Genomic DNA, 20,515 nt, shown 5'->3' on the forward strand with positions numbered 1-20,515 from the left:
TAACTGTATCTCACAAGCTTAGTTCTTGCTTCGGAGTTCCAGGAAAGTACAACAAAAACTGTAACCACTGTTGTTTTTCAGGAGAATGTGAAGTACTTTTTTCACACATTCTATTTTATGGCAACATACATTTCAGCGATGTTTCAATATTTTCCTTTATTTGTAAAACTTTGGCAGTCTAGCCAATAATTCGAGTGATTGGCAAGATATAGACAATATATACACTCTGAGCAATGGAAGCACAACACAATATTTACAATCTAAATATGACTGCAAACGCAATATAATTATATATATATACTGTATATATATATATACAGTATATATACACACACACAGTCTTACAGTAACGCAAACAGAAAGACTGTATATATATATACACACACACACACACACACACACACACACACACACACACACACACACACATATATATACAGTCTTTCTGTTTGCGTTGAGCTGCAAACTGCTGCAGGTATATAATACAATCTCACCTCATTAGTGGCGGTTTTGCATGATGCATGTGCAATCTAAAATAGTTCATAATATATACAGCTTTACCTCTAACATGTACAAGACAGTATCTACAACCTCGTCTGCATAGTTGCATCAGTCCTCAATACGCCTCTCACAGTTGTGCAATGCGTAACAACTCATGTTAATGTATCTGCAAATATATGTTAAAAGTGTATCTCTGCCCTGGTTGCTACCGGTTACACATGACATAATGCCTTACCTCTGCCCAGTGACTATGCGCATTAATCATAGAGCAACATAATCTACTTATTTACTGGTAGCTACACTAACTGTACGACAGAAAGAGCGTTACTGAAATCTGCAAAACTCTCTTTTCAGTTTTACCTCGTTTTTTTTGTGATTTTCTCTTCACACACTTTCAGGCCAGCAGCAGTCGATGACACACACAATATTCTGACACAGTGGCTCTCAGACATTTTGGCTCTCAGACAGCAGCAAGCAGAAGCCTACCGACAGTGATGCAACAGGCTAAAGCACACATACATGAACTACCATGTTAAATGCAGTGCTAATAGGAAAAAGTAGTATAGGCTGTGTTTTGAATTATATGTAAAACACAACAGACTATGTTCAACATAAATAGCTTCAGAGGGTCACTACTCCACCTGATGAGGAAAGTTGCAGTCACATATTTCACAATAGATTTATAAGTGTGAAAGGCTGCAGTTATGAAACAACAATACATACAAATACTAAGCATATCATGAACAGTAAACACATCAATGGCATTGTTGATGTAAGTAATAATTCCCTTTGGTAGAATATATACATGTTTGACATGCATGACTCTGTTTTAGACTGACTAGAGGAAAAATAGTATAATCTGAATGATGATGACCTATTTCAATACAGATTATTTTAAATTGTATGTCAGTTAGAGGTAAGATCTTGTGCCCGAACCCGAGTTCGGGCCCGACCTGAAATTCGGGTCGGGTCAGGCTCAGAAAGTCAACAATAACTTTCGGGTCGGGTCGGGCTTTAACACTGTCGGGCTCGAGTCGGGTCGGGTTGGATTTTTTCTGGACTCGGGTTCGGGCTTAAGATCCGGCCCGAACTTTTTAAATAAACATATATTTATATATTATGTATCTCAAACGATCTATGGGTATTAAACTAAGGGATACCCTTATAAAATAAATAATTTAGTTAAAACAAAGAAGGTGCTGTATGAGAAGCATCCATCTACAGTACCTGCTCAGTTCCCTCCGTGTGTCAGCTGTATTTTTTCCTGTCACTTCACCTTTCCGATCGTGTACGCACTGAAAGTAGAGGTACGATCTTAAGCCCAAATCCAAGCACGAAATTCGGGCCATTTCGGGCTCAAAATATCAATAATTACATTCGGGTCAGGTCGGACTTTAATACCCTCGGGCTTGGGCCAAGTTGGGCTTTAATACCGTCGGGCACTGTTCGGGTCGGGCTGGATTTTTAAGGCCCGATCTTACCTCTAATGTCAGTGTAAAGGCCATCAGTGAACCTGTGGGGACTTTCAGGGACATGATGAATATAGAAAATAAAAAAAAATAAAAAGTTAAAGTGACATTTGGCTGGAATGTTGAAGCGCAGAACTCTGCTTTTATGAAATACCAAAACTACTTTGCCACTGTCAGGTTCATGAGTTCAAACAAGACAGATTTAACTGTGGTCCAAAGTTCCTCTTAGGTCCGTAGAATTTCTTTTCATATGACTGGCCAGTGGACTGTTTTACTGCTGTAGATTATTTTAGTTGTGTTGTACTTGATTCAGGATGTTTACATCCTGCGAAGGGGTCAGTCATTTCAGATTACCACCGCTATATCCGCCGCAGCGGGTCACGGGGAGCCGGAGCCTATCTCGGCTGCATAGGGCGTGAGGTGGGGGACACTCCGGGCACGACGCCACACACAGACAGACAACCATGCACACACACACACTCATTCCTACGGACAATTTGGAACGGCTAATCAACCTGAAGTGCATGCTTTTGGAGGTGGGAGGAAGCCGGAGAACCCGTAGAGAACCCACGTAGACACGGGGAGAGCATGCAAACTCCGCACAGAGCGGGACTCGAACCCGGGTCCGCCATGTTGTGTTGTGAGCACTAACCACTGCGCCACGGTGCCGCCCCCCGCGAAGGGGATATGTTGTAATTATCAGTGTTTGTGTGTTCGTCCGTACGTCCGTCCGTCCACCTAATATATTCGCAGCTGTTGCAGATAGAAAGATGAAACTAACAGCACTTTACTCGGGCGGCAAAAGGGATGAAAATAAGATGATTACCTTGACCTTGAGAAAACTAGGTCCAGGTCAAATTTCAACTTTTGTACAGTCAGGAACCAGATAAGATAAAGAGACGAGGGAGAAGGCCAGTGTTAGACCACAGATCAAAGCTATTGCTTTGATGTACCTATGCACTAGCTTTGATCTATGGTCAAATCTAGTGCATAGCTTTGACCTACCCTGAAAGGTCAAAGCTATGCACTAGTCAGGTACTACTTTCAGGGTACCCTGACCTACCCTGAAAGTAGGTCAGGGTAAGTCGTGGGATGTTGCAGTCTTGTTTGGTTTTGTAATTATTACTTTTTCCTTTAACTATACATATTTTGTAAAAAGGCGAAAATGTACAGTGCAAACCCCTACCCCTCCCCAACATGTTCTTAAATTATGTGGTTTAATTTTCCTCCAGAATGTTGAGGCTACTCCTTTTCTTTTGGGTCTGAATTCATTTTTGGACTCCCCAGCTTTTTCATTCCGCGCCGCTGGGCCAGGTTAGAGGACTGAACGGGCTCCAGGACCGGGGTGGGCGCACAGCGCCTCAACGCCGAGTAAGTGGCCGACAGCGCCCCCTGGTGGAAGAAAACGAGAACCTGTTTTATCATGTTAATACAGGCTGAACATGATCAATGTTAACAGAGGCAACTATGAGCATCACTCGAATGACAAACAAGACACCTAATAAGCTGTCTCTGACAGAAATCGTGAACTCAAATATATTATAATTTATTTAAGGGCATTTAGGGTAATAGAAATGCCAACACATACAAAAACCAGCCTATATACTGTATTTCTTCATGTTCACACGCATTTCCACACATTTTTAAACATTTTTTTCCAACACATTTTATTTATTTATTTATTTTAATTTTTACTTTAAAAAAATTCTAACAAGAGTTTATTTAAGGGCATCTAGAGCAATAGAAATACCAACCACATAAAAACCATCATAGATTTCTTCACATTCACACACATCCACAGCTTTTTTTCTGGCTGTGATGCCAAGAAATCCTGAGAATCAACAGTATTTGGTGTGTAGCTCTAATAATATTGACTGTGTGCACTGAGGTCTGACCTTAACAATGAGGGCATTCTGTCTGGTGAGAGCTTTGTCAGACAGCTGATCTCTGTCAACAATCCAGGGGTGACGAAGAACCTAAATGAAATCAGAGGAAATTATTTCTAAATATATACAAATCCAAAACAACAACAAAAAGATTAAGGTAACATAAGAGATATTTGGCTATTTTCAGTGTCACAAGTGATTTTCTCTGTTTATCATCTCTATAAATGACTAAAAGCATGTCATCAGTTCTAAATTGGTACAAAAAGTCCAAACATTCAATGCTACAGGAAAAACTAAAAAGGCACTCAGTACACCAAGATCCACTGTTTCACCCAGATTTAACTCAAAAGGTCACATTTTGCAATGTTTTTTTCACCCAGATTCATAATTGATCAGATATTACAGGTACAGTATACATAATTAAATCAGCGCTAATTTGGTTCATTTCCCATTTCCCGAATTCCCTTCTTTTTCTGGATGCTTTATCTGAATTTTATAAGAAAATTGTCCATCATTTTTGTTTAATATAATTCTTGTGGCATCATAACCAGAATGGCAGATGCTTTCTGTTTTGAATACTAGTACCTGGGGGGCAGTCAGGCGCTGATGAGGGTCCACGTGAAGCATCTTGACCACAATGTCCTAATAAACATTCAAATAAACAAGTCAGACGTTAGTATAATTAGACACCTCATGTCATCAAAACAGTTTTATGTGCCTCAACTACAACATTATTACCCTGGCAGCATCAGACACCATGTCCCAGTTCCCTCCTGTGATAATGAATTTTCCACTGCCGATTTGAGCCAGAATTTCCTCTGCTGTGTCTGCAGAGCTGCTGGCAAATGGACTGAAACTGGTAAATAAAAATAACAATTTACAAATGGACGTGCAAGGGTTGGTTCATTTATGAGAGTCACAAACAACTCTGAAATTTAAAAAAGGTGTGATTAACCATTGATTATTTGGAACCCCAGACGTTATAGATGCTAGATTAAATGAAATCCACTGTAGATACGATAAAAAACAATAACTTTTCATTTGAATAAGGTAAAGATCATGTTTTTTTGAAAAGGTTTTTACTGTTATTAGTCAAAGTAGAACACAATTTGTTTCCAGCTGCTTCTGCACAAAATAACATTACATGAACTTTATGCATTGACACCAGATCAGCAAACTGTACAGCAGCATCTTGCTGACATCTGTAGTTTCAAACTGACCCAGCTATCATTGTGTAGAGCAGGATCCCAAGGCTCCAAATGTCACAGGCTGCATCGTAACCCTGTTTCCTCAGAACCTGCCCACACAGACAGTAGTCATCCAAATAGAATACAAGACGGGATCAGACTGTACTGAATTATCTGTAAAACTGTTTGATGCTTCTCATCATAATTGCTGGCGTGCTGTACCTCAGGAGCCATGAAGGTCGCTGTATAACAGGGGGTCATCAGTAAACCGTTCTCAGCCCTGAGCTGTTTCGCAAACCCAAAATCACATATCCTGATGCATTCTGGGAGTCCGCTGTCATCAGAATAGCGAATGTTGCTTGGCTTCAGGTCTCGATGTACAACCTGAGAAAGGATAAATGTACACTCAGTAATATAAAATACAACATATAAATATACTATCAGTTTGGAATGTATCATAAGCTGCATTTCAATTGTTTCATTCGTCTTTTTTTTGTAGAATCTGTGGATGGAAAAATTATTTTGGCCAAACTGCTGATGAAGCATCAAAAAACTAAACACAAACTATTTTCCAAGTCATGTTGAACATGAGAGTGATACAATGTGAGGAAGTGTGTCTGGCCTTCCTCTTACCCCTTGGGAGTGTAAATACTCTACAGTCTTGGTCAATGTACAGATGATGTCTGACGCATGTCTCTCTGTGAAATCTGGCACTGTCAGAGCTCTGTCCAGCAGCTCATCTCCTCTCAGCAAGTCATGGACCAGGAACACACAATGTCCATCGTCAAAAACCTAACACACACATGCATGCACGCACAGGATAGTGACACATACACTTCCTTTTTCAAATAAAGATCTGCTTTTCATTTTAACATAACGTTTTGTTTTGACACTTACATCTTTCAGTGTAATAATATTTGGATGTTGTCCATATCTTAACAGAATCTCAATCTCTTCCGATGGGTCTTTCTTCACTTTCTCGATAATCTGAAAAAGACAAACACACTTTTTTTGAAATACACACAATGGCAACGTCTCTTTCAAAAACAAAATGAACCCTTATACTGAAAAATAAAATGAACTTCCAATGCTCTTTGAAGCCACCTTGTGGCAATGTGTAACCTAAGCAGCTCTTCTGTGTGCCCCTGTACAGTTCTAAAAAATGAATAAAAAAAACATTTCCAAGCTTCTAAATACGTTTGCATATCCTACCTTTACTGAATATTCCACAGCAGTAACCCTGTGCAGACATCTTCTACAGACAGATGCTGCAGTCTGTCCAACTTCCTCCTTTAGCTCATAGACGTCACTGAAAGCCACATCACCACGGAGATGCTGCAGACAAAAGATCAGAGACACACATATCTTTCACTTATTTTACATAAATTTGTCACAATCAAACATGTTGTTGCCTTTATAATAGGAAATAATGACTTTGTCGAACGGTCTGTTGCTGCTGTTGGCCATGATTGATGCAGGTCGTATTAAAAAAGATCACAGCGTTAAACGGTCAATTTCTGAATTATTCACTATCCTTCAGTCACCTCATAAAACTGATCAATTAGATGATTTATGTTCACATTCGATTCGTTATTCAATCAGTAAGTCTATAATTTAATCAGATTAAGCAAAGAGTTATGGGGTTATTTGGGTGTTTTTTACAGACATACAGTACATACCTGAGTTATGGGGTTGATGTTGCTCACCTCCTGATGAGGTGCTACTGTGGAGACACTGGGCTCTTGATTTTGATTTGTGGCAACAAAACTGAATCCACGAAACAGCTGGTGTGTGTTTGCACTGGGAGGGATTCCAGGAGAATCTGGGTAGATGATATATTATTTATAGTAATATAAATGAAAATCTACCCAAACGGCAGGTGCGTGTGTGTGTATGTGTGTGTTTAGTGATTTAATTACCAGTGGGAGTTCTGGAGGTAAATTCAGGGTCAAAATGGAAAGTGTCTTCAGGTCTTCCAACTGTGGGTTTGAATGGAGGCCTCATTTCCTTCCTGTATAACTTCTACAGAACATAAGAACAATCATCCATATCAGCAACAGCCAGATGAAACAGGAAACGACACATGACGAGAAACAAATTTAAGATACAACACAAAGTTAATCATGCTGATAGCTCAACATCTAGTGTGTCAACAGCAGCAGCAACAATGAAAAAAATGTCTTTCCAATGCTTTATTTTTAAACCTATACAGTCTGTCTTGGCTGTCTTAAATGTTAAACGAGATGTTTAAGTGTCCAAGAAAATTAAAAATTAGTCATATATCATAGGGCCACAGAATTTTTAGTCTGTAAAGTTAAAAAGATTAATAAAAGTAGCGGGAACCCGTGGAAATTCAACGATAAAACAATAATATCAGACTTCATACCAAACATATGAAAACAAATGTATTGGTATTATAAACCAAGCACATCCAATGCAGCATGAAATCAACGTGGTGACGTAACGACTTTGTGTTTGCAAATCATGGATTGCGTTGGGCGGGCATTGTGAAGCCATAGATGAATGTTAGCAGGCTAACTGGAGAAAGAACGCTAACTAATCATGAGATTGGGAACGGAGCTAACGCTAAAGGAAAAGGCACCTGTCGTCGCAGGGAGCCGCCCCCCGGACAGAAAAGTTTTGGTTACAGCGTCCAAATGACAACGCAGACCCGGCGTTTTCAAAAAAACTTCACTTTGGCCAGCGTTTTCGTCCCAGATATCTGCGTTGTCGTGTGGACGAAAGGCATAACCGCAGCAAAGAGCCTTGCTGCCTGATGCCTTACGCCATATTGTTCATGTGATTCCTTCTGGCAGATGTGCGGTGATTGGTTGGGTGCCATGATTGTTTGGGCACCGTGATTGGATGGGCGCCTTGATTGTTTGGGCGCCGTGATTGGATGGGCGCCTTGATTGTTTGGGCGCAGTGATTGGATGGGCATCCGTGATTGGTTGGGCGTGTGACAGCCTGAGACTTTTCAAGTGAGTTTATTCAAATATATAGGTGGGGAGATATCTAATATGAATTGAAAATGACATATAGCCTAAACTCATGGGTGATAAAATCCATGAATTCTTCATTTTATTCACAGTGATCGACAAAAAACACCAGATAATACATAATGAAATATGATATCAGTGAAAAAGAATTGTGTCTATTTGTTGTCTGAAATGTAGTGTTGAGTATGACCGGCAGGTGTCACTGTCGCCCGCTGTGAACAAACTGACACAGGGTTACGTTCAGCACATTATAATGATTGAATAGATTAATACATATGTAAATAAATACATTAATAAACACATAAAGTGAAGGTCAGGACTCCTCTTTTTTCAAGTACAGTATTAAAAACTCAAACAATATTTTGATGGACAACAGAGGAGCCATTTGATTTAAGCGATTTAGTAAGAACAGTGTGGGGGAGGAAGTCAGCCTCTTATTAATAGTTTGTCCCATCAAGCTTGAAAGATCATTTGTAAATGGAAAAATGTGTTATTTGGGGAGGGGCGAGTAGGAGGCGATATAATGAGGAGTAACAGGAGAGCCACTGCTGAGGACAGAGATTAGTGACATGCAAAGCAGATAATAGTGGATTGTGTTGGAAAGGAGTGTCACTACTCACAACAGGGGATAATAAAAGTGTCTCAAGCTTTTAGCTCTGATCAAGAGGAATAGGTGACTCTGAATGCTTTTTACAGATCACTCAATAAAGCAATAAATTATTACTTTGAGAAAGTATTTGGCATCAGTGCTTATTTCACAAGGGAGTGAAACCATCTCTGCAGCTGAAAAGAAGCTTTAGGCAAAGGTAGATTAGAGGTGTACAAGTCTGGAAATGCTACCAATATAGTATCGCTCTTTTAAGGATAAAGCATTCATCTGGAACACCTAACCTTCAGCAAGGAGCCTCCTGAAAGTACACTATATATGAGACTTAAATTGTTTACCAGTGTGAAACCTTTGGGTGCTTTTAACTGTTCTTATTCAACTACATAGTTGCTAACCTCTATGAGACGGTGATACATATTAAATACCAGAATTGAAATACAGCAGTGTCTTTCAGGTTTGCTAGAGAGGCCATGATTTATTGATATTTGACAGACTGCAGAAAAAGTAGCTTTGAGTGAGAAATTCTTACAAGGGAGTGGACAGGCTGTCAAGGTTATGATATTACAAGTAATTTGTAGATAAATTACAATGCACTGGGCAACACAGAGAGAAGAGGTTTTGCCACCATAAAATCTCATACAAAAAATAATGACTTAGGATAACAGACAATTGTTAAGGAAGTTGATAAAAAACTGCTGTAGTCCCATGACAGAATAGAACATCTGTTCTGTAGTTATCGCTATGTGATAACTACTAATTGTCATCATTGGAAGTATATATTTATTTTTTTATGACTGATATGCTTGCTTATTTTTTGCTTTGTTTCAGTGAGTGAAGACATTTTTCAATATCGTGTGTACAGAATTCATATCATGCAAATAAGCATATAAACATACATCCATTAATGCAAATTCAGTGCCTTTTCCAGAAAACATCACTGCACAGATTTAAACAGTGTCTATGATTGCTGAATATTTTTCATAAATTGTACTCACATTCCAGTCTATCGATGCAAAGAAACGGTGTCTTTTTATTTCTTCCACCCCATCTGGTCCTGCCCCTAGTCAAGAACATTATTTAGGACATTTACAGCTATTAGTTCAATAGCACAGCAAAACATCTAGCAAGTGAAATGTCAAATAAAACATAAATGAAAATTCTTATATAGTCAGATTTAAGGTAATTTCACTAATTTCCCTTTGGAGATTAATTGAGTAAATAAAATAAAATTTTTAAAAAAAGTCTTTGCACCAAAGGTCTTTATTATAAGCGAAGAATCTTCTGCTAAAAGACTATTTTTTATAATTTGTGACTTAATTTATGTTTCTGTCACCATGTGCTTCTTCACATCGCACTTCCCTTCAACATCAATTTGCCTCAGTGATGTAGCTACAGGTTCTAATATGTTAAAACATATTGATATTTCATTTTCCAACGATAACATATATATTACCTAGTCGATTTACAGGGTTCCGCTTGAAGAGTGCTCTTAATAAACTCTGCACCTCCGGGCTGAGGAACTGAGGCATCCCCAGCTTCGCCCTGAAGACAACATGAGACCATATTTGTTTGGTAATGCTGTGATATAACAATATAACATCTTAATTTTTGAAAAAATAAAATGTTATTGTTCATAGAGAAAGCAAAATTAGAAAAACATGACCACAATTCAATCATGTTTATGAGCCTACACACTATAAAATTAACCACAGTTAATTACATACATTAATGTTGATCATTATTAACTGCACATAAAACATGCCATTCAAGTCTATATGCAGATCATTATGAGTTACGCATTCATAAAGAGAAACAGCTGTAAATACTTCAGAATCAGCGCCATAGTTTCTTTCCGATCTTTTCCTTGGAATGGCAATGATCCCGTCAGCATCTCAAACTGGAAGAATAGGATAAAAATGGTACAAATTAATGGAAGCTAAATGACAGATGTTAATTTCCAGGTTGTTTATTCTGAGAGAAATGTATTAATCTGTGAAATTGTTGTATTAAACTTGAGATAAATAGCATATTACATGATAATGTTTAAGAATAAATATAAACATAATTGTGTTTTTTTTCTGAAAATACTGTCTTTGTCTATAAACTATACTCTTGGTTCTCTAGGGGGATTTTTAGCTTAGTGGAGATGAGTGTCAGAGGATAGAGGGTGTCATCTGCTGCACAGAATACAGAGACCCGAGAGGAAATTTGTGGTTTGTGACATCGGGCTGTGTTGGTAAAATTGACTTGATTTGACTTTGGTCACAGCCGTCTGTTGTTTTACTAAATCCTTCTGGTTAAAAGGGGAGAAAGGAAATGCTCAACCATTTGTCTGTAAGAGTGTTTGTAAATTCTAGCACTAGCTAAAGACAGCTAGAGATGAGACTCTTCTCTGGTGCCCTGATGTAGCTGCAAGCTGTCAGTGAACGTTAACCTAATTTTCAGTATTAGTAAAATAAGCCACCAGTCTAATAAAACAAGCACAGTGTAGCAGATGCTTGATTACTGAAAGTGATGGGACGTAATCTGCTGGATACGGTAATTAAGCAGCTTTACTACGAAAAGAAAGCCAAATTACACTGGTTCATTATCCCTGCGCTGAGTGCTTGGTGTATAAGATAAATTTAAATTTATGTTTGTGACAGAAAGATCTGACAAAACTTGCAAAGAAAAAATGGCTGGACCACACATGCATGTGAAATAAAATGTAAAAGACTCAGATTCCCACCATAAGTACACCGAAAGACCACCAGTCTGCACTCTGAGTATGTCCCCTCCTGTTGACAACTTCTGGAGCCATATACTCTATTGTTCCACAAAAAGAATATGCTCTTTTGTCGTGGTCGATGGCCTCCTTACTCAGTCCGAAATCTGGAGAGAAGAGAGACACAGAGAGAGAGAGAGACAGGGGATCAGAAACACTGACGTTAAATAAATAGAAATACAGGACATTGAGTTAATAATTTTGCGATTGGATGCACTCACCAGTGATCTTAATGTGTCCTTCTTCGTCGAGAAGAATGCTGTTGGGAAAAAAAACACCAAAAACACACATAAAAATAATTTTATGAAATGAATGGATGCATAAAAAGTGAGCATTTCTCAGGTAGTACTTTTCAGGTTTGAGGTCCCGATAGATGATACCCAGACTGTGTAAATGGTCCAGAGCCAGGGCCAACTCTGCAAGGTAAAACTTCACATCTTCTTCTGTAAACATCACCTACAACACACAAATGTGAAGAGCCACTGAGAAATACAGTACCAAGTATAATTTGTAATAAGTATTATAATTTGCCATCTATAAACCATTCATTTAAGAAAGTTCCTTATTGAAAATGCTCTTTTTGTGTCTTTTCTGCTCTTTTGGCATCTTAGTTCATTCATTCAAATAAATTCTTTAATTGCATGACATTAGAATTAATTGTGCAACACAAACACTAATTGATTTTGACTCTGAATTGTGAACATATATTGAACTACACTTGGCTTTTAAGGATTTTAGAGATGTGTCGCCTGTCAGGAGGAACCTTACCTCCTTTGATAGACGAGTGAAAAGGTCTCCTCCTCGGAGGAAGTCTAGGATCAGATAGAGCTTTCCTTCTGTCTGAAAGGCTACACACACGCACACACACACACACACACACACACACACACACACACACACACACACACACACACACACACACACACACACACACACACACACACAGAGTCAAAATATACTGGTGCATAATTGTCCTGCTATTATCACTATGAAGATGCATGTGAAGTAGAGATGGTCCAAATCTGCATTAATACTGAATCTAACCCATTCAGTTTGTGGAAATGTATCGATTAGAAACAAATATGATCAATCATATAAAATCTCATAGTAAGAAATCAGCTAATCCCACAGCTGCAAATACATCAGTGGTATTTCAGCAGCCAGTGGTAAAGTATGGAGAGGTATCTGGTGTCAGAGTGAAGCCACACCGTCACTAGTAAAGAGTCATGTTTGCTCATTTCACACTCAACTCCCAACCGGTAAAATGGTTTGTTACAGAAGCTTCTACCTCAGACGAGTTCCAAATCAAAATTCATCTAAGACTTCCTCTGCTTCTCCCTTGTCACAAAAGAATGATCTGGGTTGTTATCTGTCGAAATTGTGATCTTCAAAGAGACAGACATTGAAATCAGTCACACATACCATAATGGAGTTTAACTATAAATGGGTGGTTCACTTCTGCCAGGATGTCTCTTTCCATCTTAGATCGCACACGATCCCGGACTGATAAGAAAGAAGAAGGACAAGAAGGTTTTGTTAAATATTATTTCTGCTATGTCAAGCCTTCATTACCATTAGGTGCAGATCAGAGGGTTTCCTGTAAGGTAAACAGCCCATGCTCAATTGAAAAAAGCAAATTGAATTTTCATATCATGGCGCTGCTTCTACAAACTACAGTGACAGAGATATTGCAGCACCTGTCTCCTTGACAGGATGAGACCACAACCATTTAAATTCCAGGGGTGCAGGTTAAGAGGATTAAGGCTTGTATGGAGACGCGAAGTCAGCACATCTCATCTCAACCTGATTTTATAGTACATTCTTGTTTGAGTAATCCTAATTTGAATTTTAAAATCACTTTATCTGCATCAAAAGTACAAACTAACCTCTTTTAGCTCAAATCCCCCTGAATGTAGGGCGCTCCGAGCACAAGTCACAATCATCTCTTATCATTCCAAAGCTTTGTACTATGCCTATCATGCTTCTTTAGCTTGGAGTAACAAAAAAAAAAAAAGATACAAGCATTTTTCTTAAATCTTTTATATTTGAAATTTACCTCCAAAAATGTTACCTTTTTTTCTCACTCTTTAAAATCACTTTTAATATGTTCATAATTAAGTGCATGAACAAAGTGTACGTTTGAGGTACAAGAATAATTAGTTACTGAAGATAGTTGAATACCAGTACAGCATAGTTTCATTTACAATGTTTTAAATTTAAATGTTTAATTTTCAACCTTTTAATGTGGCTTTCTTCAGGACCTTCATGGCATATAGTTGTCCTCTGTCCACCCCTCTGATCTTTTTTACCAGGAACACCTAAAAAAAAACCCATCATCATCATCATCATCATCATCATCATCATCATCAACAAAAACATCAGTTTCACCACTAACGAAACTCAACTATGCAACTCTATGGCCACTAACACACAAACACACATCTGACACAAACACCCAAACAGAATGTTTTTCACAGTGTGGTGTCAAACAGGTACATCAGACCTGAAGTCCGTATAGCATCTCTCAGACAAATTACAGTACAACGCTGACTGTAATCCAGGCTATACTAAAGAACTTTCTTTCTTTTTTTTTCCCGTTAATGATCTTGTGTCTGAATGGGAGCAAACCCTTGCAGTCTGGTAACAAACTCCTGGAAAGGCTTCTCAGCAAGGTGGAGACAATTACAACAACATACTATTGCACACTGTTTTGGAACCCCTGTTTTATACAACGGTCCATGTGGGGGAGTACAGTGTGAGCTCTGTAGTGATCTAAGCAGAGAAATCCTGCTGGTATGAGCCACCACAGGACTTTGTGTCATGGTTTATCTTTCATCTGATTGTGTTAAAAAAAACCATGTCATTTTGAAAGAATATTTCTTGCAGCAGTTTCAATTCAAGAGAAGTTGATTTGTTCAAATCAAGTTCACATTAATTGTCAACAAGTATGAAAAATTAACTAGATTACTGTGTTTTGTTTTTCTTTTTGTTTTTTTTAGAAATGAGTCACAGTCATACGGAGAGAAATTGTAAAGGATGAGATGACTACTTAAACTATAACCAAGATAAAAACCTTACAGAGGGGGAAAGAAAGTACACAGTAAAACAAAATTAATAGATGTGGGTATGTTGGTCTATTGGACCTTTTGAGCTGTCATGTGATACTATGGATTTTCTGTAGGTAACTGGGAGCAGTTATATTAAGTGAGGAAAAAAGTGAGTTAGATAGAACAATGCATCTACAAGCACTTAAAAATACTGGTCAGTTTAATTATATTTCTGTGTGACAAAAAATGTAATTACTAATTACTATTACTTACTATGAATGTCAAACAAAAAAAAAAGAGATGATCAAATAAGTTGAAGCACGGAGCTTCCCACAATTACAGCGACACCATTTTTACCTTGACAGGGTCTCAAGTACTCAAGACTAAACAGTTTGGTTTAAACAGACATACTTTCCCATAGGAGCCCTGTCCCAACACTTTAAGCAGCTGGAACTGAGAAGGGTCCGCTTTCTCACAACCCTCCTTAACATGGTGGCTGATGTCAATCTCCTTAAGTATACTGTCATCCTATGGAAAGAGAGACACATAATTTTTTATAGGTTATTTATATGTTTGTAAAGACATATAAATCATAAAAAAGAAAGAAAGACAGAAAGAAAGCATCATGTCACCTATGCAGATGTGTGCTACAGCAGGCCATGTCATGTGAATCATAGCTTAAGACTTGTATTCATTTCCATTCATTTCCAATTTTTTTTTCCGCTAACTTACAGTATATTCTATATAGGACTAGCGGGAACCCATGGAAATTCCACGATAATAATATCAGACTTCATACCAGACATATGAAAACAAATATATTGGTATTATAAACCAAGCACACCCAACATAGTCGAAAATCTCACACACAAGGGGGTCTGTAGGCATGCAGGGGAGGTAGAGTGGCAGGCAGCTCCTTCTTGGTGCGCCTCAAATGAGCAATTTGTAAAGGGGACGGCACCTTGCTCAAGAGTGCCTCGGCAGTGCTCCAGAGGTGAGCTGTCAGCTCTCCTCCGGGTATTTTTTTTTGGGCGGGAGCGGGAATCGAACCGCTGATCTTAAATCATAGGACGACCCGCTCTACCGCCCGCTTCACCGCTGAGCCACTGCCGCCCCCACAGGTGGCAGTTTCTCCAGTTAGCAGGCTAACTGGAGAAAGAAAGCTAACTAATGGTGAGATTAGGAAAGGAGCTAACATTAAAGGAAAAGACACCTGTCAAAAGAACAAGTGGAAAAAGAAATTTTTAGAGAAGTGATAGTTTTGTTAGCTGACTACATGAACAGAACTGTATGTAGTTACTTGAAAACCATTTTTGTCAGATGCCCGAGGAGCATTTTGGATACTACATCGATTGTCCCATTCCAAACGGAGACCACAGCTAGACAGACTGTTCATGCTAGCCAGATAGTTTCACTCAGAATTTGTTGCCCTTTTCTGTGTCGTTCCTGCTGTTTGGACTCTCTGCTCAAGAACATGAAAATGATTGGAACAGTTATGACACTCTAAAATTATTTTAACTGGGAAGTCCATGTATAGTTAGTGATGGGCAGATGAAGCCAATGAAGCATTGAAGCTTTTCATCCCAATTCACTGCAGTTCACTGCGGTTCACTGCAGTTCGAAGCTTCATGAGGCTTCATTTGCTCTAGTACGACATCTACTGGATGCTAAAATATCAGTTGGCATGAGTTTGAACTGGGAAGCACATTGGTGCAGTGGGTAGTGCTGTTGCTTCACAACAGGGTGGGTCTGGGTTTGAGTCCCGCTCTGTGCAGAGTTTGCATATTCTACCCGTGTCTGCGTGGGTTCTCTCCGGGTTTTCTGGCTTCCTCCCACCTCCAAAAACATGCACTTCAGGTTAATTGGCCGTTCCAAATTGCCCATAGGAGTAAGTGTGTGTGTGAGTGTTTATATGTCTCTGTGTAGCTCCGTGGTGCACTGGCGTTGTGCCCAGAGTTTGCCCCCGCCTTATGGCTTATGACAGCTGGGTTGGCTCCAGCTCCCCATGACCCGTGCAAGCGGATGAAGTGGGTAGAAGGATGAATGAATGAATGAATGAGTTTGAAGTGTGTGGCATTTTGCAGAAAGTCTCTGAATACATTTGGACATGATGAAACTGAAAATATAGTAAACACACACAGTGAGGAGAGGAAGGTTGGGGTTGGGGTATGGACAATTATTGTGCTTTCGTAACATTGAGCTATAGCCAGTGATTATGCTTGGGTCATACCATTGGTTTTTAGCCTCAAGTGCTAAAGTACTACCACGGGGACCACATTAACCTTGATCTTCCACATCTGTTCCAGGTGTTCTTTCATCCCTTTATACTTCTCAATCTTTTCATGTTCCTTCTTCCTGATGTTGGCATCAGCTGGAATCGCCACATCTATCACCACTGCTCTCTTCTGCTCTTTGTCCATCACCACTATGTCCGGTTTGTTAGCTAGCAGCTGTTTGTCAGTCTGGAAGCTGAAGTCCCACAGGATCTTAGCCTTGTCGTTCTCAACCACCTTTGGTGGTATGTCCCATTGGGATTTGGGTACTTCTAGTCCATACCAGGTACAGATGTTCCTGTACACTATCACAGCTACTTGGTTGTGCCTTTCCATGTATGCTGAGCTGGCTAGAATCTTACACCCTGCTACCACATGCTGGACTGTCTCTAGGGCTTTGAATAAAGTCCAGCTTTATTCAGCCATTAGTAGGTCTTCTTGATATCAGCCACTTCCTCTATCTGACAGTGGTACATGCCGTGTAGGGGCTTATCCCTCCATGTTGTCTCCTCCTCCTCTTCCTCCTCAGGTTTCTGCTGTCTAAGGCATTCACTGAGCAGTTCATCTGTTGGGGCCATCTTCCTGATGTACTCTTGGACTTTTCGATATCTCATCCTGGACAGTGGCCCTGATGCTCACTAGTCCTCAGCCTCCCTCTTTCCACTTAGTGTACAGCCTCAGGATGCTGGACTTGGGGTGAAACCCTCCATGCATGGTGAGGAGCTTTCTAGTCTTAATATCTGTGGCTTATATCTCCCCCTTTGGTCAGCTTATGATCCCATTGGGGTATCTGATGACTGGCAGTGCATACATGTTGATGGCTCGGACCTTGTTCTTGCCATCCAGCTAACTTCTCAGGACTTGCCTTACTCTCTGGAGGTATTTGGCTGTGGATGACTTCCATGCGGCCTTTGCCATTAGCCTGTGGGATTCCAAGGTATTTGTAGCTGTCCTTGATGTCTTCTATCCTGCCCCCTGGTAGGTCAACCCCTTCAGTTCTGATCATCTTGCCTCTCCTTGATGCCATCCGGCCACATTTGTCTAATCCGAATGACATCCCTATGTCGTCGCTGTAGATCCTGGTGGTGTGGATCATTGAGTCAATTTCTCGCTCATTCCTGGCATACAGCTTGATGTCATCCATGTAGAGGAGATGGCTGATTGTTGTCCTGCTTCGGAATCAGCATCCGTAGTCACTCTTTGTGATGATGTGACTGAGGGGGTTCAGGCCTATGCAGAACAGCAGTGGTGATAGTACATCCTCTTGGTATATGCCGCACTTGATGTTAACTTGGGCAATTGGCTTGGAGTTAGTCTCCAGGGTTGTCTTCCACATTCCCATTGAGTTCTTGATGAAGGCTCTTAGTGTCCTGTTGATCTTATACAGTTCCAGACATTCCAGTATCCAAGTGTGTGGCATTGAATCGTAGGCTTTCTGGTAGGCTATCCAGGCGTTGCACAAGTTGGTCTGCCTATTCTTACAGTCTCTGTGTACTGCTCAGTCCACCAGTAGCTGGTGCTTTGCTCCCCTGGTGTTACTCCCAACTTCTTTCTGTGCCCCGCTCATATATTGATCCATGTGCCTACTCATCTTAGCCACCATGATGCCTGACAGGAGCTTCAATGTTGTACAGAGACAGCTTATTGGCCGGTAGTTGGATGGGGTAGATCCCCTCTGTGGGTCTTTCATGATCAGGACTGTCCTGCCTTCAGTCAAACATGCGTCCCATCCCTTAGCAGCTGGTTCACCTGTGCTACTGAACCAGCAGCACAGATATATATATATATATATATATATATATATATATATATATATATATATATATATATATATATATATATATATATATATATATATATATATATATATTAGAATTAAATGACAAATGTCTATAAGCAATTCCTTTAGATATTAATTAAAAGGACACCTCCTGAAATACAACTGGCTGGGGTGTGGCTGGAAGGTGGAAAGAGGTTTTACAGTTCTGCTGGTTGTTTTATTCTTTCAGCAGGGTAGTGAGAGTGACGTACATCACAGGTTAAACCAGAACAATTGGGATGCTGTTGCATCACCATCACCACAACTAGGGAGGGGATATGAAAGAGGGCAACCCCACATGGAGCATCAGAACTACATTTATACAGATAACATCAAGCCAACAGGTAAAGAATCTCAGGCAGACATTTGCCAGCAAGAAAAATGAACAATCGAGCAAATGCTGGGTAGATTAATCACAATAACAAAGACTAGGGGTGGAGGACTTTCTATTTATATCTTAAACGTACAGGTGGATGTGCTGTAATCAGCATGCTGCCCATCTCCCTTCTCTGTCGGTTTGTTTGGGCTATAAATAAACCCCCTGCTGCTGCAGCCCGTCCGCTTAATCTATCTGTCTGTATCCATTCATCTATCAACCTACCAGCCAGTCTGACTGGATTTCCATGTTGCCCCTCAGTGACTGTCAACCTAGTTGTTACTTGACAGGCAGACAGATCGACTGCTGTGGTGATGCTGCAACAACAAAACCAAATAACACACACATTCTTCTCACACTCATGAGTCTTTACACACTTGCACAGATATGCTGTTAGTAACCGTGCAGTTGTTGTTTTTTTTAAGCCCTTGATGGTCCTGCAAATACAAGAATGGCGCAACTGTGATGCAACCCCCTTTCCATCTTTAGTTGCTGTAAGTTTGTGCTGGTCCTGGGTGGGTGTCTGATCAGCTTGACTCACCTCTAGTTGACAGAAACCAGGGCTGTTCTTGTTCCTTGATGCCTTGTTCTTCAGGTAGATAGAAAACCATCTTCGCACTGTAAATTTGCGCGTGCTGGTATCCATGGCAATGGGCAGACCTGTATGTCTATCCCATAATGATATACATCTCTCTGCAGGAGGTCCCAAGGTAAAGACGCAGAAACAGACCTTTATTTATTTTTTTATTTTTTTTGTTATCTATTTCTCCCGCGGTTTATCCATGGGTCCATCCTCAATATTGCCGTTCCATTTTAATTTCCCCATCATATTCCCCGCTCGTTTCTCCGGTGGGCTTCGGGCCGTGTGGTGCAGTGGGTCGGCAGTCAGAGGCGTCGATGCGCGCAGACGGACGGGACAGGTGCTGCTGGGTTCGGGCTTCGTCTTGGGTTTTTTTTTAATTTTTTTTATTTTTGCAGCAGGTTCGCTGCTCGAGGCTGCAGGGATGAGGTGACGAATAAATCTGTTCCGCTGAATCAGGAGGTGTGTGTGTGTGTGTGTGTGTGTGTGTGAGCACCCTGTTCACATCTCCGCATGTGTGTTCATCCCCTGCTCCCCCCCCACCTTGCCCATCTCTCTCTCTCTCTTTCTCTCGGATGTTCACCAGTCACATTTTGCGCCGGCGGCCTCCCAACCCCTCCCTGTTATTTTTGCCTTATTCCTGCTCATCACCCCCCCCTCTCTCTCTCTCTCTCTGTTACTCCCACCATCATACAGCAACAGCTGGCAAAGTCACATGGTGTAACCCAGCTCCCCCCCAGTGTCTCTTCTACCCCCGTGTTACATTCCAGTATCACACAACAACATATAGAACAATAAAGTAAGAATGCGGGCATCACTGGGAGGAACGTGACAGCAGAAAATGGTTCGCATTCCGAGACATTGCATCAGAATTTAGTTCAAAGGACAAGCCACTGGAATAACTGATAACGGGCCCAAGAAGAGCATCGATCACAGAAAGTATGTGGTTGATCACCGGGCGTGCGCGCGTCTGCGTGAGAGTAGGTACTGTCACCTCAGCAGCTTCG

At 40.3% G+C, this 20,515-nt stretch overlaps 1 protein-coding gene across 2 annotated transcripts; it reads right to left on the reverse strand.

Annotated features, from left to right (window-relative positions):
* Positions 1 to 384: 384 nt before the first annotated feature.
* rps6ka2 (ribosomal protein S6 kinase, polypeptide 2) lies at positions 385 to 20,044 on the reverse strand. Of its 2 annotated transcripts, XR_011034496.1 has the most exons (23): positions 19,470 to 20,044; positions 14,872 to 14,988; positions 13,650 to 13,731; positions 12,836 to 12,916; positions 12,182 to 12,261; positions 11,763 to 11,869; positions 11,635 to 11,672; positions 11,378 to 11,520; positions 10,476 to 10,546; positions 10,103 to 10,191; positions 9,645 to 9,709; positions 6,963 to 7,065; positions 6,723 to 6,865; positions 6,256 to 6,378; positions 5,941 to 6,030; positions 5,677 to 5,835; positions 5,266 to 5,427; positions 5,077 to 5,153; positions 4,595 to 4,712; positions 4,442 to 4,498; positions 3,866 to 3,946; positions 3,013 to 3,362; positions 385 to 2,964 (listed from the first exon to the last, which is right to left on the reverse strand). XR_011034496.1 is itself a non-coding variant. In XM_068308528.1 (22 exons), the coding sequence occupies exons 1-22, from the start codon at positions 19,572 to 19,574 to the stop codon at positions 3,213 to 3,215; spliced, it is 2,241 nt and encodes a 746-aa protein (XP_068164629.1). In that variant the 5' UTR covers positions 19,575 to 20,044; the 3' UTR covers positions 385 to 3,212. The 2 variants fall into 2 exon arrangements, 1 of the variants encoding a protein (XP_068164629.1); XM_068308528.1 differs by having other exon boundaries at positions 385 to 3,362.
* Positions 20,045 to 20,515: the final 471 nt, after the last annotated feature.

Source organism: Antennarius striatus, chromosome 1, assembly GCF_040054535.1.
Source record: "Antennarius striatus isolate MH-2024 chromosome 1, ASM4005453v1, whole genome shotgun sequence".
Classification (NCBI taxonomy): domain Eukaryota; kingdom Metazoa; phylum Chordata; class Actinopteri; order Lophiiformes; family Antennariidae; genus Antennarius; species Antennarius striatus.